This window comes from Anopheles bellator, chromosome 1 (genome assembly GCF_943735745.2).
Source record: "Anopheles bellator chromosome 1, idAnoBellAS_SP24_06.2, whole genome shotgun sequence".
Lineage (NCBI taxonomy): Eukaryota > Metazoa > Arthropoda > Insecta > Diptera > Culicidae > Anopheles > Anopheles bellator.
Genome location: NC_071285.1, coordinates 42,100,744 through 42,123,279, shown reverse-complemented (window position 1 = coordinate 42,123,279; position 22,536 = coordinate 42,100,744). Strand labels below are relative to the sequence as shown.

Genomic DNA, 22,536 nt, shown 5'->3' with positions numbered 1-22,536 from the left:
AGAAAACCTAATTTCCGTGAATTTGCTGAGTTGTCTTTGCCGACATCGAGCTTCGAACGCAAACGGTTTTCCCGTCACTCACCCTTCGGAAACGGCCAGCAATCGAACCACTTGTCACCAGAGGGTGCTCACAGACTCACAGGCGCCCTCACACATAATTCCGCCGAAGTACAGAGAACTGAACAGTGAAGCTGCGCTATCGATTGAAAGAGAAAAAGTGGCAAGAACGGGTGTTATCTAAGCAAGGTAAGCGGAAAAAGGGAAAAGATGGTTCTGTCGTTCTTCCGTTTGGTGTTCTGAATTTGTTTTCCAGAGCGAGTGGGAGTTTTTTCAATGGTTTGATGTTAATGCCGCTAGCTGCGCTAGTCGGCCATATTGAACAAAAAGTAGAAGTACTCCATCTACCTGTGAAATGAAAGATGTAAACAAACGAATACATTCGTTTGTAATCAGTGCAACCAATAAAAAAAGTGCACTTAATGTAATCAGTGCAATAAATGTAATTAGTGGAACTCCTGCTACGTCAAAGTAGATATTTCAAGTTTTTAATTGTTTTGCGAGGCGTTCTGAAGAAAAGGCTTCCAAAATGGCGAGCCGATGTGAGTTCCTGCGCTGGTGAGTGGCAGCCCGAACAGCTGTCAATGATTGTTTTGCCTCACATGAAAGGGTTTGGTTTCGTGCAAAACACCGCCTTCTCGTAACAAGGGCCAGTTTTTTCTTTTTCGTAGTTCTACCTTAACAAAACATTCATGGTTTAATAGTAGGGGACCGCCTGTGTGTGTTTTCCATCCCAACGATCTTTCACCGTAGGGCGCAGCATTGGAGCTTAGCGTAACAATGAATTCCAAACGCACGAAACAGGAAGCGAGTGTGGGTATTAAAAGGTACTTCCGTTCGGTAACCTCGGATGGTGGGACGCCGGAAACGCCAGCCACCAGAAAGGGTCGCTCGAGCACGGCCGAGGCTACGCAGCCAACGCCAAGTGCGCCGTTGAAGGTGACGAAACAGGAGAAGCCGGACGATGTCGAGTTGATGATGCCTTCGGAGCAAGACGAAGAAGAAGGTGGCTGCTATTTCGTGGACCAGAAGGGCAATTACTACTATCAGGCCAGCGAAGACGCGGAACCGGTCCTGACGAACCTGGGCGCCGAACCGTTCGATGAGGATAATGCTGAGGGGATCAAGGCCGAGCAGGACGTTAGCTACGTGCTAATCATGGACGACGGTGAGCACAAGTCTACGATCGTGGCCGATACGCAGGACACCAACATAGAGGACGAAGATAATGAGATCTACACATTCGAGGAGCAAGAGCTGCCATCCGACGATGCTAAGGGAAACAAGCAGAGACGCAAAAAAGGCGGCCAACCGGCGAGCGGTTCAACGTACATGTGTAACTACTGTAACTATACCAGCAACAAGCTGTTTCTGCTTTCGCGTCACCTCAAGTCACACTCCGAGGACCGGCCGCACAAGTGTTCGGTGTGCGAGCGAGGCTTCAAAACGCTCGCCTCGCTGCAGAACCACGTCAACACGCACACCGGAACCAAGCCCCACCGATGCAAGCACTGCGCGACGTGCTTCACAACGTCCGGGGAGCTGGTGCGCCATGTCCGCTATCGCCACACCCTCGAGCGACCACACAAGTGCAACGAGTGCGACTATTCTAGTGTCGAGTTAAGCAAATTGAAGCGCCACATTAGGACACACACGGGCGAGAAACCGTTCCAGTGTCCACACTGCACGTACGCATCGCCGGATAAGTTCAAACTGACGCGCCACTTGCGTATACACACCGGCGAAAAGCCGTACAGCTGTGACGTGTGCTTTGCGCGCTTCACACAGTCGAACTCGCTGAAGGCACACAAAATGATCCATCAAGGTACGTTGAACTTCGGCGAGGGGCGAGACGCCTGATTTTGAAACTAATTGCTTTCTTTCCCATTCCCCCAGTGGGCGACAAACCCGTGTACCAGTGTGACCTGTGTCCGACAACGTGCGGTCGCAAGACCGATCTGCGCATTCACGTGCAGAAGCTGCACACCGCCGACAAACCGATCAAGTGCAAACGCTGTGACAGCATGTTTCCCGATCGGTACTCGTACAAGATTCACGCCAAGACGCACGATGGCGAAAAGTGCTACAAGTGTGATTTCTGCCCGTACGCGTCGATTTCGATGCGCCATCTCGAGTCGCATCTGCTGCTACACACCGACCAGAAACCGTTCAAGTGTGACACGTGCTCGCATTCGTTCCGTCAGAAGCAGCTCCTGAAGCGACACATCAATCTCTACCACAACCCGGACTACATACAGCCGGAACCGCTGGTGAAAACGCACGCCTGTCCGAGCTGCCCGCGGCGCTTCCGGCACAAGGGCAACCTCATGCGGCACATGTCGATGCACGATCCAGAATCGGCGATGCACGCCGAACTGGTGGCTTTGCGCGAGGGTCGGCAGAAGAAGGTACAGATCACGCTGGAGGAGGGAACGTACTACGACGAGGACGACGAGCTGGAAATAGAGGAAGAGGAGGACTATGAAATCGAGACGCACGAGGAAGGGAAGGACCAACAGCCCAAAAGTACACCCGTACAGGACGCCACGAGTGATGTCTACACCGTCGAGGAAGACGATGGACAGTTTGTGGTGCTGGAGGTGATACAGCTGCAGGATCAGGATAAAACGAGTAAGAAAATCAAACGCGAGGAGACCGCAGCGACCACGACCACAAACCTTGCTAGACCACGTACCAAACAACGGAAGGTGGAAACCACGAAAATGGTCGCGCAGAAGGTGAAAATAAAGAAGGAAACGCTAGAGGTGCGGCAAGACGACGCTTCGCTGGACGGGGAGCAGATTTCCCTGGTCCTGGCTCCCACGGAAGAGAATGATGACGGCGAAACGGAGATTGTAATCGAACGGCAGGACTCTGACAACGAGTTTGAACTCTCGTCCGCAGGTACTGTGCCAGTGGCTGTCGGCAAACGGGTCCGTTCGACTAACCATCTGTTCGTTTTAGATCTGGAAAATGCAGAAATGTTGATGTCTTCTCGGGAGCGCTTCGACATCGCCACCATCACCGTGAGCCAAAGAGATATCGAGAAGAACATGAACAACTGCTTCGGGTTTGAGGTACGCAAGGCGACGATCGAACGGCGTCTGTCAGTGGATCATCACACTCGTAACTTCTCCCTTCTCCCACAGGACGACGATGACGACGACGACGAGGACATGGAGCAAAAGCCGACGATGACGTTGCTTAACTGAAGCGTGGGGCACGCGACCAAGCATACCTATTTTATGCTGCATCCCCCTTGGCTATGAAACTGACGCTTCCCTCGGCTGAGTAGAAGAACCTGGTGTTCTTTTTGAAATGTGCCACCAGTACGCCTCGTCGATGAGTTGACATCAAACCCATGTGACGCATGAGAATTAGGTAGAAAGACTGCGATGAAGACCAGCTTTCCAGCGTTTTCCAGCGCGCCATCGGAATAAAGACGCGTTTCGTTCATTATCAAGCGAATACAATAACGTAAAGCGGCGTAAAAGCTTAAGTGTTTGTAGCTATTGCCCTCTTCTACTTGTAAGTTATTATTTAAACAAAATCGTCACTAAGCGATGTGGCATGTACAGGTGTAGTCATCAATTTCTCTAATCGCTTATATTTATATGAATAAAAGAACCCTCCCCATTTGCAACAGTCAGTGACGTATTTTTCTTATCATTCAACTAATGAGATTGCCCTCGGTAAAAGCCGGTTCGTCTTGCACAAACATTACGTTGCACCCTGTAAGGATTGCTAAAAAATGCGCCGACCTCGCCGGAAATGCAATTGCATTAGGGTGCTTTGAAGTGCATCCAAAATAAAATTAAGGCGCAAAGGCGATTCGTTTGGTTGGCGGGCTTTCATCATCATCCGCGCGACGAAGTACGAGGCGCAGCCACGCCGAGCATCGTGCGTCCGGTTCCAGTTCGGCGATCGGATGAACTCGCTACTTTTCCGATCGTATGTGTTCATTATGTTACGCGATTGCACTGCGACATGGGTACTGTCAAAACGATGCATTTTCAATCAAACCAATTTGTGGGCCGTTTGGAATTTTAAGTTGCTTTAGCTTGGGTTGCTTTTCGGGTCTTCCGCCGTTAACAATCACACCGTCGATGTTTGCAGCGAACTGTTCAATTAAAGATCACGTCTGTGTCTCGTCGTTGCCGTGTGATATTGAAGCGAAAGGAAGCTACGAAAACCCCAAGCCGAATCAAAACACGCATCTCAAAATTGGGCTTCAGCTTTCTGGGTCATAGTCCCTGACCTGTGACACGACGATTGCGTGTATCGCACGATCGTAGAGAAGGACGCATTCGTTTTTTCTGTTGTCTGCGCGTTGTGTCACCCCGTGGAAGGGCAATTATTGTGAAGCCTGCGTTAGCAGTATTTGAAGATTTGAGCCCAACAACGAGCAATTAAATGGTGATTATCTTGCATTCGGCAGCGACTAGCGACGTAAATCCGAAAAAAAACCTCCGAAAAGGTACCTAAATTGAACCGAAAATACAATGCATACCCGCACGGGCCAAACTTAACGAAACAGAATAAAACACCTTTGAAGGACACTGCTTGTGTGTGGGATTCCCCGTGCTACTCTCACAGGATGTTACCGAAAACTCTATCGGGACGCGGCCGGTGGAAATTTATGCATAGATCTTTGACGCCACTCCGTTTCGCTAAGCCTCGTACAACGGAGGGAACCAACAACAAAACACATTAGCTTTCATTATCTGGCGCGGAATGTATAATTCATTAGGCGGAAGAGAAGGACCCAATTTATGGTCAGAATCGGACCACTTTGGACTGTACATGTGCCTCGCTAAACACTGATATGCAATCACTGGGCTGTGCGTTAAAGAATCGTTCTGCGTTGCTTCTAGTTCATTCTTGCCTATTTTTGTTACTTCGAGAAACCATTACGAAAACCCGCAGATGCCGTGATCAGTCGATCAGTTTCAAGGCCAAAACACTTCTGTAACTGTGTGATCGAGAAAGCCCTTGCGAACGTTTCTACCTTGCATTCGACCATCGAACAGACTACCATCCTTATTGTGACCCTCACGGAATTGCGATAGGTTTTTGCAAAAAAAAAAACGCCCGAAGGTGGAAACGTGAAACCTCATTTCACTACCTTTTCAGTATCGGACCAATAAGGAGCCAGCAAGCATGGCCACTGCGGAGTTTCTGTGGCCGCAAAGATGTTCTAATTATTACACCAATTCGTTCACCGCAATGCGATCGTCTACAATTACTGGCGTGGTTGGCGGCAGTGTTATTTGACCACACACGCCTACGAGCAGTCCAACCGAGCCCGAGTGCCGCAAGCCGTTGAAACATGTTTTAGGCCGCCGATTGCAGTTGCAGCTCGTGCGGAGTGTTGCGATGCGAAGATTGGCGGTGGTATGAAGAAAGCATCTTCGGGGTCTGCCCCATGGGTTGCAATCAATTGCGCGTACCGTGGGGCACCGAGAGCCGTTAAAAAGTTAATCGAAAATGGTACAAGAAAATTGGTGTTTGTCGTTCACCGCAAAAACTGTATCGGTTCCCTCCCAGGGGCCATTTTACTGGAGGGCACATTGTCCCAAGGGTAATGTCACGCCGTGCCAATCTACCGAGCTTGGCCACTGGCCAAAACCCATTTGCAAATTGATAATGTTTGTGTTTCGTCAGCGAACCGCTGCGCAAACTCAGATATCAGGTACGATTTAGCAACCGGGTCCCCGGACCGGAGGGGCAACTTTGGCCAGTGGTCCGAACCGAAACGGCCGGAGCGAAAAGTGGTTGCAAATGTGCGCGAAAACTGCACCGGGCAGACATCCGCCCGGCCGGCCAACGGTTGGGTATTTGGCTCTTCCACCGGAGGGAGTGAAAACGTGTTCGTTATGCAATGCCGACCATACCTTCTCGGTTACCCTCTCGGACAGGGGAAAATCCTCTCCAGGAACCACTCGAGGTGTAGAACGATCTAGAGAAACCCACCGCAGCCCGTCTGACCCACGCGAATGTGCTGGCCGTAGCTGGGAAAACTGCACTCCGTCACGCTGACCTCCTTCTAAGACTGGCTAACCGTTTTCGGTTTCATCGCGTCGCATGGAAAGGGATCGCAAGTAACGATGCGCCTGGCCAGAGGCGCTCGTCCCACCCCGCCGGTCGTCGGGACCGATCAGAAACGGGTTGTTTACTTCCACGGGATAAAACGGCTCTGTTACTGTGTGCGGCGGTTCGCAAGTCACGCAGGATCCTCAATTTACGCCGCGATCTTGGCGCGATCAGTCGGTTAATTAAACCTGAAAATTCCATACTCGACTTTAACCGCTCGACGGTTATGGTTCAATGTTACCTATAATCTGTTTCGTACTCCCGTCAGCCATTAGGGTGATGAGATTTCCAAGAAATTGCTCAATTTGTGTCACGATTTCAATTGGACAGAAGTGTTAAGGAAGGAAGGAAATGCCACGATATGAATCATGTTGTTTCGGTCTTTCGCTTTAAATATTTAGTTTTTAAACCCTCAGAACTAACCTTATTAATCTTAAAATAATCGACAAGGAGATGGTTTATTATTTAAAAAATTAGAGAGTCGCTAAGTGTGTATCGATGTTTCATTCTACGAAGTATTTTTGTAAAAACGTGCCATTAAATTGAGCAACACATTCTTCAGCATTCCCGCCGTTAATTGCTACCTGTCGAATCATAACCGTGGGTAAGATGGACGGATATGCCGAGCACACGTTCCCGCTCTTACGGGCCAGCTGTTGTAACATACCCCGATTAAATGTTTGACCACGCGAAGAAATAGAACGAAAGCGAGTCTGAGTGAACGTGAGCATAACTCTCACTGTTTTTTTTTCCCCCTATTCCGTGCCACCATCAGCCGTCGGTTGAGAAACCACGTGTACGATGCTCGTAATAGGCCGCCGTTAGAGGATAGTGGCACCGATCACGGCGCCAGTGGGAAGGGATGACGCTGGCAGCACCAGCACTTTCCACCTGCTACGGTCAACCCGTACCCCGAAAACGGCAGCCGCAAGCACACGGCGGCGCGGTGCGATAGTGCCTTCCAGCCTGACGGCAACTCAGTCCAGCTCGGAACTTCAGTCGGTGCGCGTGCTGTGGCGTGTGGCATCGCGAGCGTGTTCGCGACACTGACCGTTCTGCGTTCTTAAGCTTTGGCCACTAAAAATTCCATCCTGGTTCCGGACAGCATTTGCATTCGCATATTGTGAGTGAGAAAAAAGAGCAAAAACTGAAAAAGTGATGAAACGGACAATCTATTAACATCGGACAAAATAATAGTCGAAAGAGCAGTGCAATTGGATTTATCATCCGAGATTGAGTACACATTTTCGTTCGAGCTGCACTAGGTAAGTAGAAACGGACTGTCGTCGAAAAGAAAACCCCCAAAAAGTGAACTAAAACCCAATAAATAGCGGTCTAAGTGAAACAAAAGACTTTAACGCGCGAACGCGAGATAAGCGACGAACCCCCGGACGGTTGGTTTGCATTTAATTTGAATTGTTGCATTGTGGCAGTGGTAATTTTTCAAATCCGATCCGATATAATGGCTCAGAGCGGCTCAGCTGCAGTCTGATGCAGTTGGGAGAATTTCTTCACAATCGCCCGCTCTAGGGGCCACCACCACCACTCCGAGTGAGGTTTTCATTGCGAAGGCTGAACTTTCCGCTAACTAACCCACTCTCTTGCTTGCCTCATCGGATCCGATTGGCACGAGTGCATTGGTTTGTAATAAACGAGCGTGTTTGGAAGAAAGAGCGCAGCGTGTTCCATAGGCCACTGGCGTGAGCCCAACCACGCTGTCGAAGGGCTCCAAAGGGCGGAATAATAATCCCATCAGGTTGAGTAACCTACCTGCATTAATTGAGGCCCTAAAATGAGCCAGCCATCGTATAGGGAGAAACTAGTTTCGCTGCGAAAGGCTGAGGCGACCGTACGACCTCCGCGTCTCCAAAGGGACACTTTTATGGCGCGACCAGCGTGCGTGAAACGGTTTACTTTTGATGCTTTTGGACTGTCAACAACCGCGGGCTTTCCTTCTGTTTAGAGCTTAGAATTCGATCTGTCCATAACTTCGTTTACCCGTCCAATTCGCGTCGCAACGCCAACATTCTGGTTCTGACCTCGATTGCCAACCACCTTTTTGTTCGGGTTACTCTGTACTACCGAGATTCGTCTACTACACAGGCGGAATGTGATCTTTCCGTCTAACGGAGCGCGCCCGGCGACAGCAAATAGCGTCCATCTTGCACCGTCAACTGCTTATCGCAGAGCTGCTCAGTGGATTGCCTTCAGAGTGGAATAAAATAAAGGTTTACCGTTGATGCGGAAACACGCCTGGAGAACTGTGGGGCAACGTCAAGCAGGAGGCGGCCAATGTAACTTCGCAGCTTGGTGATGGAAATTAAAATGCGAATATTGATGTTTACCACTCACACTCGGGTTCACAACTCCACCGCTTAGAAAAGGTCGCCAGTGCGACTTCCTCATATCGGCGGATGTCGAACCATTTTTTCTAATTAAGCACTATAAATCTTTTGATTCATAGGGAATGATCGCGATTTATAGACAAGCTTTTGCGATACAGAAAAGAGAAAAATGCGGCGCATTGGGAGCCCTTACTGCCAACAAACCGGCACGACGCAGTTCGCTCGATGACGCTACGGAAGGGTAGAGAACAAAAAAATATTGTTCTAATGGCGAAGGGATCTTGGGGCGCTCAATTATAATTGACGATTAGAAACAGGTTCCTGGCCAGGGGCTTCTTTTTATAAATTCCAAGCATGCGCCTATCTGCCCTACAGCTTCCTCCTGAGTGATGAATGAAAGCTGTATGGGAAGCGCAAAGCAATATTTAAAACAGCTAATTCGCAAACCATAAAAGCGGATACATTCTGATCCCTGCTGATTGCTGGTGCTGGACTCGATCGTTTTGCAATGAAACCGCGGATCGATGCGGAAGCTCCGACGAGCACGGCACGTTTTGGAAAATGGAGCCAACCGCAAGGTGCCTGGTTCGCCCCCCGCTAAAAACCGGTCCCTGGTGTGGGATTTATGGAAACCAACTGGGCAACTGGCGACAGTGTTCCGTAGCGGAGAGTACGATCAATCTTGTGCCGCTTTGCCAAGCACCACCCGACAACGACCATTCCCTATGGCGCCTATAGCATAGTTTGGCGTCACAAATTGCACATCGAACGCGAGACGACATTTCGCGCCATTTTTTATTGTTGAAATATGGCACTGTTTAAGCTTCCCGCCGGAACGGGAAGGGTTACATTTATTATCCTGCACTAAAGTGTGGTGTTTCTTTGTTTGGATGATTCGAACCCGACAGGCGCACTCCGTGCCAGTATCAAGCATCGTGAGACATGATGTCATCTTGCTAGCAGATGATAGATTCCTACTGCAGTGCTCTGAGCAAGTAAAATTTGTTTTCAAAATAAGTCGGAGTGTTGCTTCTTCTGAAATGTTAGTGGAACGAAGATATGTGCCTATCGTTTTGGGATGTTTTCATTTTGCACTTCGCTTTCTGGTTTGCTGTGGCCGATTCCAGGCCATCAGCATCCATTAGGGGGGAAGGCGAATGTTTATTTTATTCACCCAGCCGATGTAACCAAATTTAGCGACCACATTAGCATTAGAAAGCTTTCCAAGTAAAGAGACTGCCGTGCCGTGGAATGGTTTCTGGTGTCAGTTTAGGATTCTTTAATCGCCCCGATGTGGTGGTGTGGTGGATGCATGCGAGCAAGAAAAAACCGGATGGTGTCGAAAGATCCTTCGCTATAAAAAGCCCTTTCATTTTTATTCATTTTATTCAAAAAAAAGGCATCATAAAACGGATGCGTAGCGCGCTTACGCCTCCAATCGTCGGTGATCGTCCTACGGATCCATATAACCTGATTCTTTGACCCTTTTCGGATTCATCGGTAGTAGATCGTGCACCAAGGTAGCGTCAAGGGCGTCACTGCGAGTCGCTGGACCGATTGCCTCCGGTGTTTGATGCTCCCTATCGACACATCGGTGATGCCATGATAGTCTGCGGAATTAATAAACTGCCCATCGGCCCCTAACCGAATGCTGAGCCCTTGGTTGGCACGGGCGTATTTTTGAGCCCCCTTTGCTTTTCTGGGTGCATATCAATATGTGTAAATGAATCGTTCCGTTCGTAAAAGTCAGGGTGACGCATTTATTTATGAACCCAAAGGGAATGTGGTCCTTCCAAAGCAATGCTTTATGGCTTCACGTGCCGCCAGCGTGTGGATCCAGACATAATGGGCAGCGATTCAGCAACCATTATTCGCAATTAACCCACAAAAGGTGTACGGGAGACCCTGCGGCCCAGTAACAGCGCCACAGTATCTTGCACCCCGGGGCGTCGTGTTGACGACAGTTTGGCTAATCAGTGGACTAATCAGCTCGCCATGGAGCCACGGGGACACTGAGCCTAATGAATCGTCGCTGAAACGTGACGTACGCCATCAAGCGGTGTCCCATGCATGTGTCCCCCACCGTGGATCTCCTCCCGTTTTCGTAACGGCTTCAGCTCCATTCCATCTCCGAGTCAACTGACGCACCAGTTTCTTTTTTTCTTCGCAATCGGAGTTCATCGACCACAAAAGAGTGATGATTAATGACTTTTTCGGACTCTCTCTTGCTCAGTGTGTGGTATGTGTGCAGCACAAGTTGCTCAACCCCCTTGGCCGCTATTGAATGATTAGATTAAGATTTGGAAATTGAAACCTACACTGGAATCACCATTAGTTCGATCCTCTCCGTGAGGGGCACTTCCAGTAAACTTTTTTTTTAAGGGATCCTCTTCATATCGAGACGTGCGGCCACAGTATACTATAAAATGGTTGACATTGAATCGTGCTTCTAACGTTCGGACTCTCTAGCCCTAAATTCCCGAGCCAGCCCCGTGAAGAAGACGTTATGCAACGGACCGCGATCGTCCGCTCACGCTTCAGTTCGGTCGCGGCTACTATTACCTTTTGCTTTTGCTAGGCTCCTCTACAGATTGTCTCGTGGAACGTTCGCTGACCACACTGTCCCGTCGAGGGCCACTAAAACGAGCGCTCTGTTGGGCGCCCGCTGCGAGGATGAGCTGTGAAGCCAAGATTTGGGTGGATAATTTGGTTGACCTACTGACGGCCGTACGCGGTGTGCCTTTGTTGCTCTGCATTGCCAGCTCTATAGTAAATTCTCTCTTTTTTCTGTGGTTATCTTGGCAACCCACATCCCACATACGGGAGGGATACAGAGTTACTTGTCGGTGACGGCGGCCGGCCATTGCAAGGCACCGTCGGGCAAATGTATGTTAAGTTCATTTCGACTTCACGCATCAAGTGTCGAAAGTGTGCCATCCGATCTGCCTCCGCAGCCTGCGTGCGCCACATTTGCGCGCTCGTTACTGACCCGCTCGGGGCGTAGATCCATTTGCCCGTAATCTCGTCCCCGACGATTTGCGCTGCCCGAGAAATGTGAGTAATCCACGATGATGCAAAGAAGCCAACCTAGCCAAAGGTTAATTGAAATGGTTGTGGGCCACTTGTGGGCTAGCCCGTGGGTCTCGTGCCGTTGGCCCAAAATGTTGAGCCTTTCTTTTTACAATAACAAACGCCGCCAACGCGCACGTGTTTCGCCATCTTCTGGCCGTGTGTTGATGAAGTTTTCGTTTCTTTTCTGCGACACCGTTTTTTTCGGCGTGATGTCTCGCCGGATCGTGAAACAACTCGAGTACACCCGTTAGTTGTGAGCTACATGGGAGAGTCACTATTTCTTCCATTGCGTAACTTAGCGAGGGACCTTGACTTTCGACCCATGAAACGAAGACGATGGTCGAGGAAACGATGTCACCGAACCGAAATGGTTCCCACCGGCCGCTAATTGTTTCACCCAAATCGGAAGTTAGCTTATCGGCCTTTTAGAGTGATCGTCACCTAAAACATAAACTTAGGACCACTTTAGTGGGCCTTTTCCTCGGCCCAATCCGAAAGCCTTGGGCAGCTCGAAGCTACTTTTTATGCGCGTTTCATGTTCCTTCCCATTAGGTCCCTTCTTTCGCGTGCCTGTTTTAACGATCGTTTGTCAATCGAAAGAACCCAGCCAGCCAGCGGGCCACCAGGGTCTATCGTTAAACCCCGATAGTTGATTGCTCGGGCTCGGGCATTGGAATTTGTCGACTCATGTGGTTAACGGAAGAGACATCTTTTCGACTCCGATCAGAAAACTCCAACTCCGACTCCGATTCGAAATGTTTTTGCTTAAATTAATGGCGAACGTCGTCAAAGGAAAGGAAATGGTCATCTAGCAGATCTGTTTAACCTTGGCACGTGTTGACTGACTGTCAACAAAACTACAGCCATCCGAACAAGGATCAATGGAGCTTTTATAAATCTTAAACGATTAAAAGATGGTGCGGTAATTAGTTGGCTGTTGATCGAACATCATACCGTCGTCCCGGATTTCGACATGTTTACCGCAAGCAAACAAGGACCCGCGCAGATTGTTTGAATAATGTTCTAAAATTACTCGCCCGACGATTAAAAGGTACTTTGCCGAACGTCAATTGCCTAGAACGCCCGAGAGTGGACGGGACGGCGAAGAACACTTCTCAAGTAGGTGCAAAGCGCCCGTGTCTGTGAGGTCATTTTCTGATTTTAGTTTAGCATCCGATAAGGAGCTCCGATCCGGTCGATCCGGCCACGCACGGGTTTTGCGCAGGATCGTCTCTCGTAAATCAAATATTTATCGTTTGCGTTCTTGGCACTTTTAGCATCGGACACGCGCGTGTGACGAAACGATCTTGCGTACGCTCCGAAATGAAATGTCACGGGGTGGCGTCAATGCCCAGAGATCAGTTGTACAACGACCTTAGGAAGCCCAGGCGGTGATGGTCCGTCGGTTCATCTATTCTTGATGCGCCAGTCTCAGAACGGAACAAACACGGACGTTTTTTTGCCCCATCATTTGATATGCTAATTATGTGCTTTTGCAAAAGAGATGCTTGACTGGCCGCAGACAGCCAATGGTAGCCGTCACGTTTCAACAGAGAATCTTGCACCCAGTAGCACCATTTGATTTGCGGTTGAAACTGAGCTTTAAATTACACCCGGGAATCCGTCTGAGCACACCCAGACGTTGGCTGAACAGCGTCCGAAATGTAAATATTGACAGTCCAACATCCGAAGCCGCCGGTAGCATTGCGGCTGCGGAAGATTTGAATTGCGTAAGCCCCGAAGGCCTCGACTAGACGTCTAGGAATTGATGAGATTTCAAATATTGTTTCAAACATCACACGCAACCGTTCTCATTCGCAGCCAAAGCCCCGACATGACTACCACACGGGTGATACTGAACTTCCCCTGGATCAGCAATGACAAGCTGAAGGGAGACTTCTTCCAGGACACGGGCGTCACGGACGCGGTCATGAAGATCGCCCGGAAGGAGCTGCGGGAGGACAAAGCGATACGCGAGCAGTCGCTCGAGCAGCTGCATGACTGGCTGCAGAAGAACGGGGATGTCGCGAACGTCCGCACCGAGGATCTGTTCCTGTTGCGGTTTTTGCGCACAAAAAAGTTTAGCGTCCCGATGGCGCAACAGATGATCCTGAAGTATCTGAACTTCCGCAAGGTGTTTGCCCATCTCATCCACACGCTCGACTTTACTTCGCCCAACATACTGAAGCTGCTGGATGGTGGTTATCTGTTCCCGTCACCCATCCGGGACAAACATGGCCGCCGGGTGATCATTGGCTTCGCAAGTACGTAGGACCCCGACGACGGTGCTAGGTATGGTCCGCCACTCCGCTTCCACTGATACGTCTGATCGTCCGTTTTTGCAGATCATTTCAATCCCACCGAGCACAACAGCTCCGATATGGCCCGGTTGCACTTCATCACCTACGAGACGCTGATGGAGGACCCGGAGAATCAGATCTGCGGGTTCGTGCACATTGGCGACTTCAAGGGTATCTCGACGTCCCACATCGCATGCTGGAACCCGACCGATTTCCTGCGCATCATGAAGTGGGGCGAACAGTCGATCCCGATGCGGAACAAGGAGGTGCATCTGGTGAACGTACCGTCGACCGTGAAGTACATCATCGAGGCTTGCAAGTCGATGGTCACCAAAAAGATGAAGGAACGGCTACAGGTAGGCGACGGGGTGTCCGCGGAACCCTAGCTCTGGCGCTCAAGCTTCGTGTTCGTTGTTTCCGTAGGTCCACGTTACACCACAGGATCTCTGCCGGAAGGTTGATCCGGCGTGTTTGCCGAAAGAGCTGGGCGGTACGATGCCGATGGCCGAGATGATCGAGATCTGGAAGATGGAACTGGCGGCTAAGCGCAACCTGGTGCTCAGCTCGGACAAGATGCGCATCCTCAACGATCGTGGCATCGTCACCCGCAACGGGCCGGACCGCAACAACAACAGCAACAGCGCCCTGGGCATGGACACGATAACCGGAAGCTTCCGCAAGCTGGAAGTGGACTGAAGCCCGCGAAGAGTCCACCGGCGACGTTACCCCAACAGTGATTTTTTATTTTGGATCGTAATCATGTGCGCTCGGTGCGATCATGCTTTACCACTTCCGCTAGAATGTTAGGCCCCCCTAGACTCGACCGTGTATATCATTAGTGCGTAGGTTCGTGTGGCTTGTCTACAGGTTTTTGTGCGTGGTTGGTGTGTTTTTATTTCCATTTTTGGTCAATTCTTCGTTTCTCGCGTGAGCGTGTTGCCCCGCCGGAAGGCGGAACAGCGCCCAAGCGAACCAGCACCGCGTCCGCTTAAGAAGCAGAACTTCAGCAGCAGTGTTTAATACTTTGCAAGCGTTAGGCATCAACCGAAATAGGTAAGGAGCAGTGAGAGATATAAATAAAACAATATTCAAAGATCAGCGGTGCGTTGCGGTTTTGAATTGACCCGAGGAACTTAGACCGCCACCAGACCGGCCCAGTGTGGCCAGCGTTGCAGTTGGCTGTACAGTGCGGTGGCGTCGCCGGCGGATTGAGCCCCACGAGTGACTCCGTGGATGCGATAATGTGCCGATAGGCTGAAGCGACGAATCGACTCCGTGAAGAGAGCCTTCAGCTCGGCGTACTGCACTTCCGGTGGCTGCCGTTCGGTAAAGTCCCCTTCAAGCATGAGAAAACAGGAGATAAATGAGTGATCCTTGCGCGATTTGCATCACCGATCCTTACCGATTAAACCCACCACCAGCGTGGTGTTGTGTCCCGGTAGATCCGTGAAGCCGTGCTGACTCTTCCAGCCGCGCGCTTCGTACGTCACGCCGTCGCCACCGATCAGAAAGTTAAACGGAATGTGCTCCTTGCCGGTGGCCCAACAGTTGTCCTCGGTGCGCTGCAGGAACCGCAGACAGTCCTCCTGGGTGAAGCAGCCGATGGTGTGCGTGTGCAGTACGATCACGTCCGTGATGGCGGTCCGATCGAGGGCAGGTGCGTGCAGTTCCACCGGATGGTGCCACCAGGCCGCACGGTCGACGAGAAAGAACGGGTGCGATACCGGCCAAGGACGATCGACTGCGGGCGGGGAAGCATTCGGTAAGCGTTTCCGGGGCCGGAACCGGGTCAAGGCCACTTACGCTGCAGCACCAGCAAGTACACGCCAATCGCGACGCCCAGCAACAGGAACACGACCAACCCCAGCATCAGTAGGAGCGCGATCGGGTGCACCTTGTTGGGATCGGCGCTACGCCGTTGCTTCGGCGTGTGATACTCACCCAGCTGACCACCGGATCGTACCCCGCGGCCCCCGGCAGCCAGCAGCAGTGGCGTCCGTTCGTTCTGCCGCGCACCGCCCTCCAGATCCTCCTCCCACGAGCCATCCACCTTCCGGAGCCAGTTGATCGGGCTGTCGCGGTTCAAGCGAGACGAGCCGCTGGCGGCCACGGAGCGCGCTGTGGCAAGCATAAAGGTGAAGCACTTAGCACCGGCACACTCGAGCAGCGAATCGATAGCCCACCGAGACCCGCTCCACTGGTCGTCCCCTTCGTACGCGTATGGCAAACGCACCAACCGCCGTTCGATGATGCTCGCGAAAAGTCGACTGTTCAGCACGACCAACATTTCCTGACCCAACGGCTACCGATCGGCAACGGAACGACGACCGGTCGCGAGTGCAACCGGCGCATTGCCATCGCAAAACATCGATCTCGGAAGCCGATAAGCGGCCCGGACGGCGTGGTGCTGATAAGCGCGTACGCGCAAAAAGGAGGACGCTCGTCTGATTATAGTTTTGAGAAATCGCACTGCTCCACGGTGCAGCTCACCGTGGCCACAGTCTTTCCTGCAACAGCTGGTTAACAAAAAAATCTAAAACTTATGAAACTACTACGCTTAATGCAAATGGACGGAAACTGTCGGCCGAGCAGAGTAACTGGACTCATTATGTCACATAATTTTCTGCCTTCGCTTCGGGTGGACGTGCTTCCACAATGCCAGCAATCAATCAATCGTTAAGTAATCAATTTCCCTATTCCCCAGTTGGATGATTATATTGAATAACTGGCGGCCATGGTGCCTAGCTTATCAACGTGTTTTCTTGGAAGGTTTGTCAACAAAATCTCAAGAACACCTTGTGCATAACGTTAGTTTTTTTGTGATCATTACAATTAAATATGTACCACAAACCAGTTCTTCACCAGTGAAATATCTTTTTAAGGCCATCGCAGAAAAAAATTAAAAGATCTGAGTCATGCGATCGAATAATCCTTTAACGTCATATAATTGTCAGCTACTACTACTGCGCTTGTCTCCTAGGAGACTAGCAGCAGCCAGTGCTGCTTATCACGCGACACTCTGCGATGCTCACACTATTCCTCGAATAAGCTAACAAAGTACACTGTAAACTTTACCATAGCACACTACGTATGTAACAACTTGACTCATATCCTCATGGCGTTGCGAAATATCTGACGTGTCGTTGAGGTGTCGTTTAAATTTTACGAGGAACTACTCTGCTGTTACTTCACGTTTCACGTAACTACACTAGCTGCGATTAACACAGTGCCACAGATTGAAAGACACCGGGACTTCACTGTGAAGACAGGAAGTTATTGTGTATCTGCATCTGATTCGGTTTCGGTGCTGGACAGCGACCCCGCCGGATTCAACTACCAGGAAGATCGCCCTGGTTATCTTATCGCTGCACACGCTCGACACCGTACTTGGCTAATCCCTGAAACCATGGCCAGCAACCATGGCCAGTCTGTGGAACGTTCTTTTATCATCTTGTCAATGTTTGGCTACTTTCACATCGTCTACCCACAGCCTCTACACAGCATTGTTCTTGGTGTGGCACTTACCGGCTGAAAACATGACTAGATGGTCGGTGGACAATTACGGATCGCTTGTCTCGTCAGTCGCAGCCGAGGACGACTACTTCAACAGCAAAGCCACGACGGCGGCGGACGTATGTCCGGGTGGGCCAATATCTCACATTTAATTTCCTTCGTCCTTCGAACGTGTGCTGGCACACCAGGGAAGGAGCTGTCCTGCCGGCGATCGACGTCGATCACGACCTTCACGAACGGTCACCTATCACCACTGCAACTTATTGCACACTACCACCCCAGCACGACTATGGTCACACTACGGACACTATCTGGCGCTGCTAAGGAGGTTCCAATGGCTGCTCCTTACGCCAGCCGTGCAAAGTTGTCATCGGAATAGCACAGCCGCTCCTTGCACATCGTGTGATCCCGAACGCACGTTGCCTTTGCGACTGCAGGTGCAATATTCCTGCCAGAGTTGGTCTTGGCTGCCCGAGTTCGACTGGCCACTGGCGTGGCTAGCAATTCGATGAGCTTTCGACTATCTTGGCCTTGTTGCCGTGCCCTTATTACTGTGCTGTTGAGATTCAATCAAATCAATTCAATACACGGTGCCACGGTACTGTTATTTACACGTTTCGCCTCGTTCTATCGCTCACACCACGATCGTATGCGTTTGAGTTTGGGAGGCGTTTGATAAGCCGGAGGTAAATTTTTTGAATGTTTCTCCGAAAGCACGCCTCCAACTGATACTGTCGCTTGCTGTGCACTGGATGAACCGTCTTCAGGAACTGACGGTTTCGGAACAGAACTGCAGGTACGGCACAGCTCCTTTGGCCCGGTCGGATTACCTGTACCATGTGTGGTGGAGGACGCCTGGTGACGGGTAAACACCGCCAGTTACAGCGATCGTAAACAGGGACCACGTCCCTTTTCTGCTTGCCCTAGGATGACGCTGATAAGATAGTGCCGACAAGAATAGGGCTATTCCGTCTGGCGCGTGTAACCGATGGTTCCACAAGTTTCCCGCCGATGCACGCACAAACAGGTTGGGATGGGCAGATCGATGCACAGGAACCGGAACAGAGGTAAATGGAATGCCACTTGCACTGGTCACGGAATCATTAACTGTGAGGAATGTGTTTCACTACGCGGCTTATTCGGAACTACGAAGGCGAAACAGTGCACCGTTCGCTATTAAAATGATTCAGTGTCAAAAGAATGTGGGTCATGGGTGATCTTAAAACCGCCACCTACGACGCCACCAACAAACGGAAGTCTGAATAAGATAATGACTTGGTGGATGCGTTTTTTTGTTCAATTTTTAACCTTACTTGTAGATGTGTTGCATTGAAACGGCACAGAGTAATAGAACGTAGGCCACTTCTGCACCCTTATCGTAGGCTGACTGTGTCTCGCCTAATCGCCAAACACACGATCTTCTCAGACGCGCTCACTGGATATCTAAGCTATCAGATTGCGTAATGCACAAGGGAGTAAGTTATATTCCAACGAATTGCTCTGTAGCGGAATAATCAAGTCTGGAGGCATCCGACACGCTGTAATATCGATTTCGCTTCCCTTGCACTTGTGTGCGTCGTAAGAGGGTCGTCATTGGCTATATCAAATGAAAAAAGACAGCGAAACTGAAACAGTTGAATCAGCAAATAAATGTATTTAATTCTTCATGTACTAAACAAATAACAGACAACGTTTGCTGCTTCCTATCGTTAACATTACTCGACCAAGCGGCCCGGCCACATTTTACAGTAACAATTTATCCCGTTCTATCCCGTTGACTGTTCGGACTCGTTCACACGATTCGAATTTGCTCAATTGCGGTTCAAATTAAGCTTGTGTCATTATTTGCGTTGGAGTCGCTGTACGTCGACCGTGCAGAACCGGAAGGAAGAGCCACCGAAGTGGTGGCCCCGGATGCACCTAGTGGTACCAGGCACGGTCCACCCGATGGGTGCAAATCACCGGTGGCACACGTGATCGTTGGAATGTTGCATCCGTGCAGCGAGAAACCTTGAAAGTCGGCCACGGTCGGTTTGAGCGGTGATTCGAGCATCAGCGATCCGGGCGAATCATCCAACAGACTGCCGCCGGTCGACGCTTCCACACTACCGGGAGCCACCAAAGGGAGCGGCAATGGTTTCTGTGGGTCCCCCTGTTCCTTGCGCAGCAACGGATCAAACTCTTCCAGATCGAACTGTGGCTTTGTCGGTGGGTTTGCTGAAGATACGACAACGGCACTACCGGAACTGCTAGCCGTTGGTTTCAGGGCGCGGACATCGCAATCGTCCGCTGCACTATTGTCACCGCTGTGGTCGGAAAAATCGAAATCATAGTTAATGTTACGGATACCGCGGATAAAGTCCGTCGCCAGATCGTCCGGGGTCGTTAGCCCGTCAAGCGATTGCGCGTCAAAGATGTTGTTGTAGTCGAAGGACGGTGAAGCGGACAGCAGATCGGCCGAATTGCTGGCGCTCATGCTCATACCGCCGAATGGTGAGGGAACATTGACGGTGGGCGGCTCCTCGGTTGGACCGGAATCCACCGACAGCAACGGTGTGGCCGCCAGTGTGCTTGATAGGTTTTGTACCAGCTTATCAATCTGACCGTCGGTGGACGACGGTGTAGTCGTCGGGTGTGTTTGTTCTGTCGTAACCATCGATGGCTTTGGTTTACTGCTGGAAACTTCCATGTCAGTGGTTTTCACTGCGGCGACCAGATTCGAACCGAAGTGACCCCCGGTAGCCGCTATGTCCAGTGAAAGAGACGAAGGGAGCACGTACGCTGTCCCCGACGTAGCTTGGTATGGTCGCCTCAAAGCTACCACTCGCTGCGGTGTTTGGATGGGTTTAAGCACCAACGGGGTCCGCGCGAGCACCTTTGCCACAGTCTCCTGGATCTCGGACTGCAAAAACATTGACGATTTTTTGAGTTCTTGCTAAAAGTGTGATCGCAGTATGGTGCCACTCACAACTTTTGCTGGTACTTACTTGAAAGGTTGCAATCTCCTCCCCGAGCGCCACAATTCCCTTGTACAGTTCATCGTTCTTCGTGTCCAGCGTCTTCATCACCTTCATGTTCTCCGAGATTTGGTGTAAACTTTCGCAGGCAATCAGGGCACTTTCCCAAGCCGACGTTCCCTCGTTCTCACCCGCCATCAAACTATCAAACTCTTGCTGCGTCAGCGATAGCGACTCTGGGGTAATATTTTCAATAAACGAAATTGCACAGCACTGTAAAGGAACGAAACGAAAGGCTCAATTGTTGTGGCTGAAGAAGCGGCTACAACGCAGACCTACCAAATTGGTAAAGCAATAGCCGCCTTCACCGCTCATCAACCTCGACGCGTTGCTGAACCGTGTGATGAAGTTGATGTTACTGTGCAACCGCACCGGATTCGATTTGAGCACCACGAAGATTAGCGCCGGCAGAAAATCGTCCGCACTGGCTGGGCCATCCACCGATTTCTTCAGGAAGCTAAAGATGTGCCGACAGCAGCGCACTATGCAGTCCAGCTTTTCCTGCGGCGACAGGAACGAGTCCACCGAGGCCAGCTCGGTGATGGCGGTGTACGCGAGCTCGCGCACTTCCGAGTTTACCTCGTCAATGCTGCACATCAGATGCTTCGCCGTGATCCAGCTCAGCTGGCGGATACGCTTGTGAATGTAGGAATCGTTATCCTCGTCAGTGGTCGATGGCGGCGAAAACAGATGCTTGTGATTCTTGGTCATAATGCAGCGCTCGAAGAAATCCAGCACCTGTTCCCGCATCTCCTCGGATGCGCTCGCGAACTTGGAGTTATCCATCTGCATGTAATCGCGGAACTTTGTGTACCCGTTCTGCACCAGCTCCGACACCTCGTCGATGTTGCTGGTGGCATGCTTTTTGCGAATTTGTTGGTCGAGCATGTGGATGAAGTACTTTAGCTCCTGTTTCGCAGGCTCATCCACCTTCAACGCTTTCAGTGCATCGACGTATTCCTGTTCGAGCTTATCGAACGCTTGTCGGTGGTGATGACGCGATTTTTCTGAATCTAAAAGAAAAAAAGAAGCTGGTGTTAATCTCCAGCGGTTTGGGTGTTTTGAACAAGCCGCTGACCTCTGCCCGGGGTAGACTTCTTGATCAGATCGATAATATTCAGCTTTTTCTTCTTCTCATCGCGATCACCTGACAGCTTGGGGATAAGCTTAGAGTGCAGTGACTGTGACGCATGCAGTTGGCCGCCATGGGAAGTTGTTGCCTGCTGTTCCGACCCATGTGGGGAAGGCGATTGTGCTACGTCCCGGGATTGATGCTGCTGTTGAGACTGGTTCCTCAGCAATCGAAACGCTGTGAATAGATAAAGCAACGCCAAAGTTCCATTATCGGTGCCCATGCCCGGAAGAAACGATCGTTGCAAACGCACACAGCTGGCTAAAACCGCCTTCTACGATAACGGAACATCCTAAACTTACGCTGAGTGTGCCGTTCTTTCTGCGAGCGTTCGCGATAACACTTGGAGCACAGCCCGTACCACTGCGCGTTGCCATAGAATCCGCATCCATTCCGGCACTTCAAATCCTTCTGCTTGATGCGGGGTGTTTTAATGGAGAAAATTTTTTCCACCTTATCCATCGTGAACCCGTCCCGTTGGCTCTTCCGTCCGTCGTCAGGAGGTAATCACTCGTGCCTTTGGTAAATCCGCAGCACCGTTGACGAGAACCTCGGTGACCTATGTCCACATCACTCTGTTGTTGGTATCCGGTCGGACGGGACCGTTTCGGGGACCAGATTGCACAACGACACAGACCCACCAGGAAGTAGGGTCCGCAATGTACAGTCGCACCAACGGCAAGCGAACGGGCGGGAGGGTAACAAGTAATAATCACAGACCAGCTATTTCTGCGCTGATGGTGTTGCTATTGCTGGTCCGCCAGTGACGTTCGGATGAAACACAACATCATACCACAACAAACATTAGAGCTCGGCACCGGCTCCCAAGACGCCCCTCAGAAAAACTCAACGCAAACTGTTAAACGCAGTACTGTTACGGACACGGGCAAACGTTTGTGCCGTTGATCCATTCCTGGCTTAATTTCTGATCCTTGCACTGCCCACCTAAGCACAATATCCCTTTGTCAGGCTAAATTCAGCATGCCGATGAAGCGTACATTTTGCGC

At 50.7% G+C, this 22,536-nt stretch overlaps 4 protein-coding genes across 8 annotated transcripts; 2 read left to right on the top strand and 2 right to left on the bottom strand.

Annotated features, from left to right (window-relative positions):
• The first annotated feature begins 151 nt into the window (after positions 1–151).
• LOC131211548 (transcriptional repressor CTCFL-like) lies at positions 152–3,655 on the top strand. Of its 2 annotated transcripts, XM_058205064.1 has the most exons (5): positions 152–246; positions 811–1,882; positions 1,954–2,961; positions 3,022–3,134; positions 3,207–3,655. In XM_058205064.1, exons 2-5 carry the CDS (start codon positions 838–840, stop codon positions 3,267–3,269), a joined length of 2,229 nt encoding a protein of 742 aa, XP_058061047.1. In that variant the 5' UTR covers positions 152–246; positions 811–837; the 3' UTR covers positions 3,270–3,655. The 2 variants fall into 2 exon arrangements, with proteins under 2 accessions (XP_058061047.1, XP_058061038.1); XM_058205055.1 differs by having other exon boundaries at positions 1,954–3,134.
• A 3,494-nt stretch (positions 3,656–7,149) lies between these two features.
• On the top strand, positions 7,150–15,188 carry LOC131205711 (clavesin-1). The gene is made up of 4 exons (XM_058197930.1): positions 7,150–7,415; positions 13,389–13,831; positions 13,913–14,223; positions 14,291–15,188. The coding sequence occupies exons 2-4, from the start codon at positions 13,402–13,404 to the stop codon at positions 14,561–14,563; spliced, it is 1,014 nt and encodes a 337-aa protein (XP_058053913.1). The 5' UTR covers positions 7,150–7,415; positions 13,389–13,401; the 3' UTR covers positions 14,564–15,188.
• Positions 14,711–18,265, bottom strand: LOC131205710 (peptidoglycan-recognition protein SB2-like). Of its 4 annotated transcripts, none has more exons than XM_058197929.1 (4): positions 17,393–18,265; positions 15,671–15,985; positions 15,270–15,608; positions 14,717–15,203 (listed from the first exon to the last, which is right to left on the bottom strand). In XM_058197929.1, exons 1-4 carry the CDS (start codon positions 17,403–17,405, stop codon positions 15,001–15,003), a joined length of 870 nt encoding a protein of 289 aa, XP_058053912.1. In that variant the 5' UTR covers positions 17,406–18,265; the 3' UTR covers positions 14,717–15,000. The 4 variants fall into 4 exon arrangements, with proteins under 4 accessions (XP_058053911.1, XP_058053912.1, XP_058053910.1 ...); XM_058197927.1 differs by lacking the exon at positions 17,393–18,265 and adding an exon at positions 16,943–17,050; XM_058197928.1 differs by lacking the exon at positions 17,393–18,265 and having other exon boundaries at positions 14,711–15,203; positions 15,809–16,192.
• Positions 18,266–19,070: 805 nt separating this feature from the next.
• Positions 19,071–22,113, bottom strand: LOC131213611 (rab5 GDP/GTP exchange factor). The gene is made up of 5 exons (XM_058207688.1): positions 21,832–22,113; positions 21,476–21,706; positions 20,677–21,410; positions 20,368–20,610; positions 19,071–20,282 (listed from the first exon to the last, which is right to left on the bottom strand). Exons 1-5 carry the CDS (start codon positions 21,989–21,991, stop codon positions 19,203–19,205), a joined length of 2,448 nt encoding a protein of 815 aa, XP_058063671.1. The 5' UTR covers positions 21,992–22,113; the 3' UTR covers positions 19,071–19,202.
• Between the last annotated feature and the right edge of the window lie 423 nt (positions 22,114–22,536).

Excerpts from the sequence above, each read along its gene's own strand:
- LOC131211548 (XM_058205055.1), top strand. The coding sequence starts at position 838 with ATGAATTCCAAACGCACGAAACAGGAAGCGAGTGTGGGTATTAAAAGG. Across the intron at positions 1,883-1,953 it reads ACACAAAATGATCCATCAAG|TGGGCGACAAACCCGTGTAC; the intron begins GTACGTTGAACT and ends CCATTCCCCCAG. Across the intron at positions 3,135-3,206 it reads ACAACTGCTTCGGGTTTGAG|GACGACGATGACGACGACGA; the intron begins GTACGCAAGGCG and ends CTTCTCCCACAG.
- LOC131205711 (XM_058197930.1), top strand. The coding sequence starts at position 13,402 with ATGACTACCACACGGGTGATACTGAACTTCCCCTGGATCAGCAATGAC. Across the intron at positions 13,832-13,912 it reads GGTGATCATTGGCTTCGCAA|ATCATTTCAATCCCACCGAG; the intron begins GTACGTAGGACC and ends CCGTTTTTGCAG. Across the intron at positions 14,224-14,290 it reads AGATGAAGGAACGGCTACAG|GTCCACGTTACACCACAGGA; the intron begins GTAGGCGACGGG and ends TTGTTTCCGTAG.
- LOC131205710 (XM_058197926.1), bottom strand. The coding sequence starts at position 16,154 with ATGTTGGTCGTGCTGAACAGTCGACTTTTCGCGAGCATCATCGAACGG. Across the intron at positions 15,609-15,670 it reads GTACTTGCTGGTGCTGCAGC|TCGATCGTCCTTGGCCGGTA; the intron begins GTAAGTGGCCTT and ends CCCCGCCCGCAG. Across the intron at positions 15,204-15,269 it reads GCTGGTGGTGGGTTTAATCG|GGGACTTTACCGAACGGCAG; the intron begins GTAAGGATCGGT and ends TCATGCTTGAAG.
- LOC131213611 (XM_058207688.1), bottom strand. The coding sequence starts at position 21,991 with ATGGATAAGGTGGAAAAAATTTTCTCCATTAAAACACCCCGCATCAAG. Across the intron at positions 21,411-21,475 it reads GAAGTCTACCCCGGGCAGAG|ATTCAGAAAAATCGCGTCAT; the intron begins GTCAGCGGCTTG and ends TTTTTCTTTTAG. Across the intron at positions 20,283-20,367 it reads AGGAGATTGCAACCTTTCAA|TCCGAGATCCAGGAGACTGT; the intron begins GTAAGTACCAGC and ends ATGTTTTTGCAG.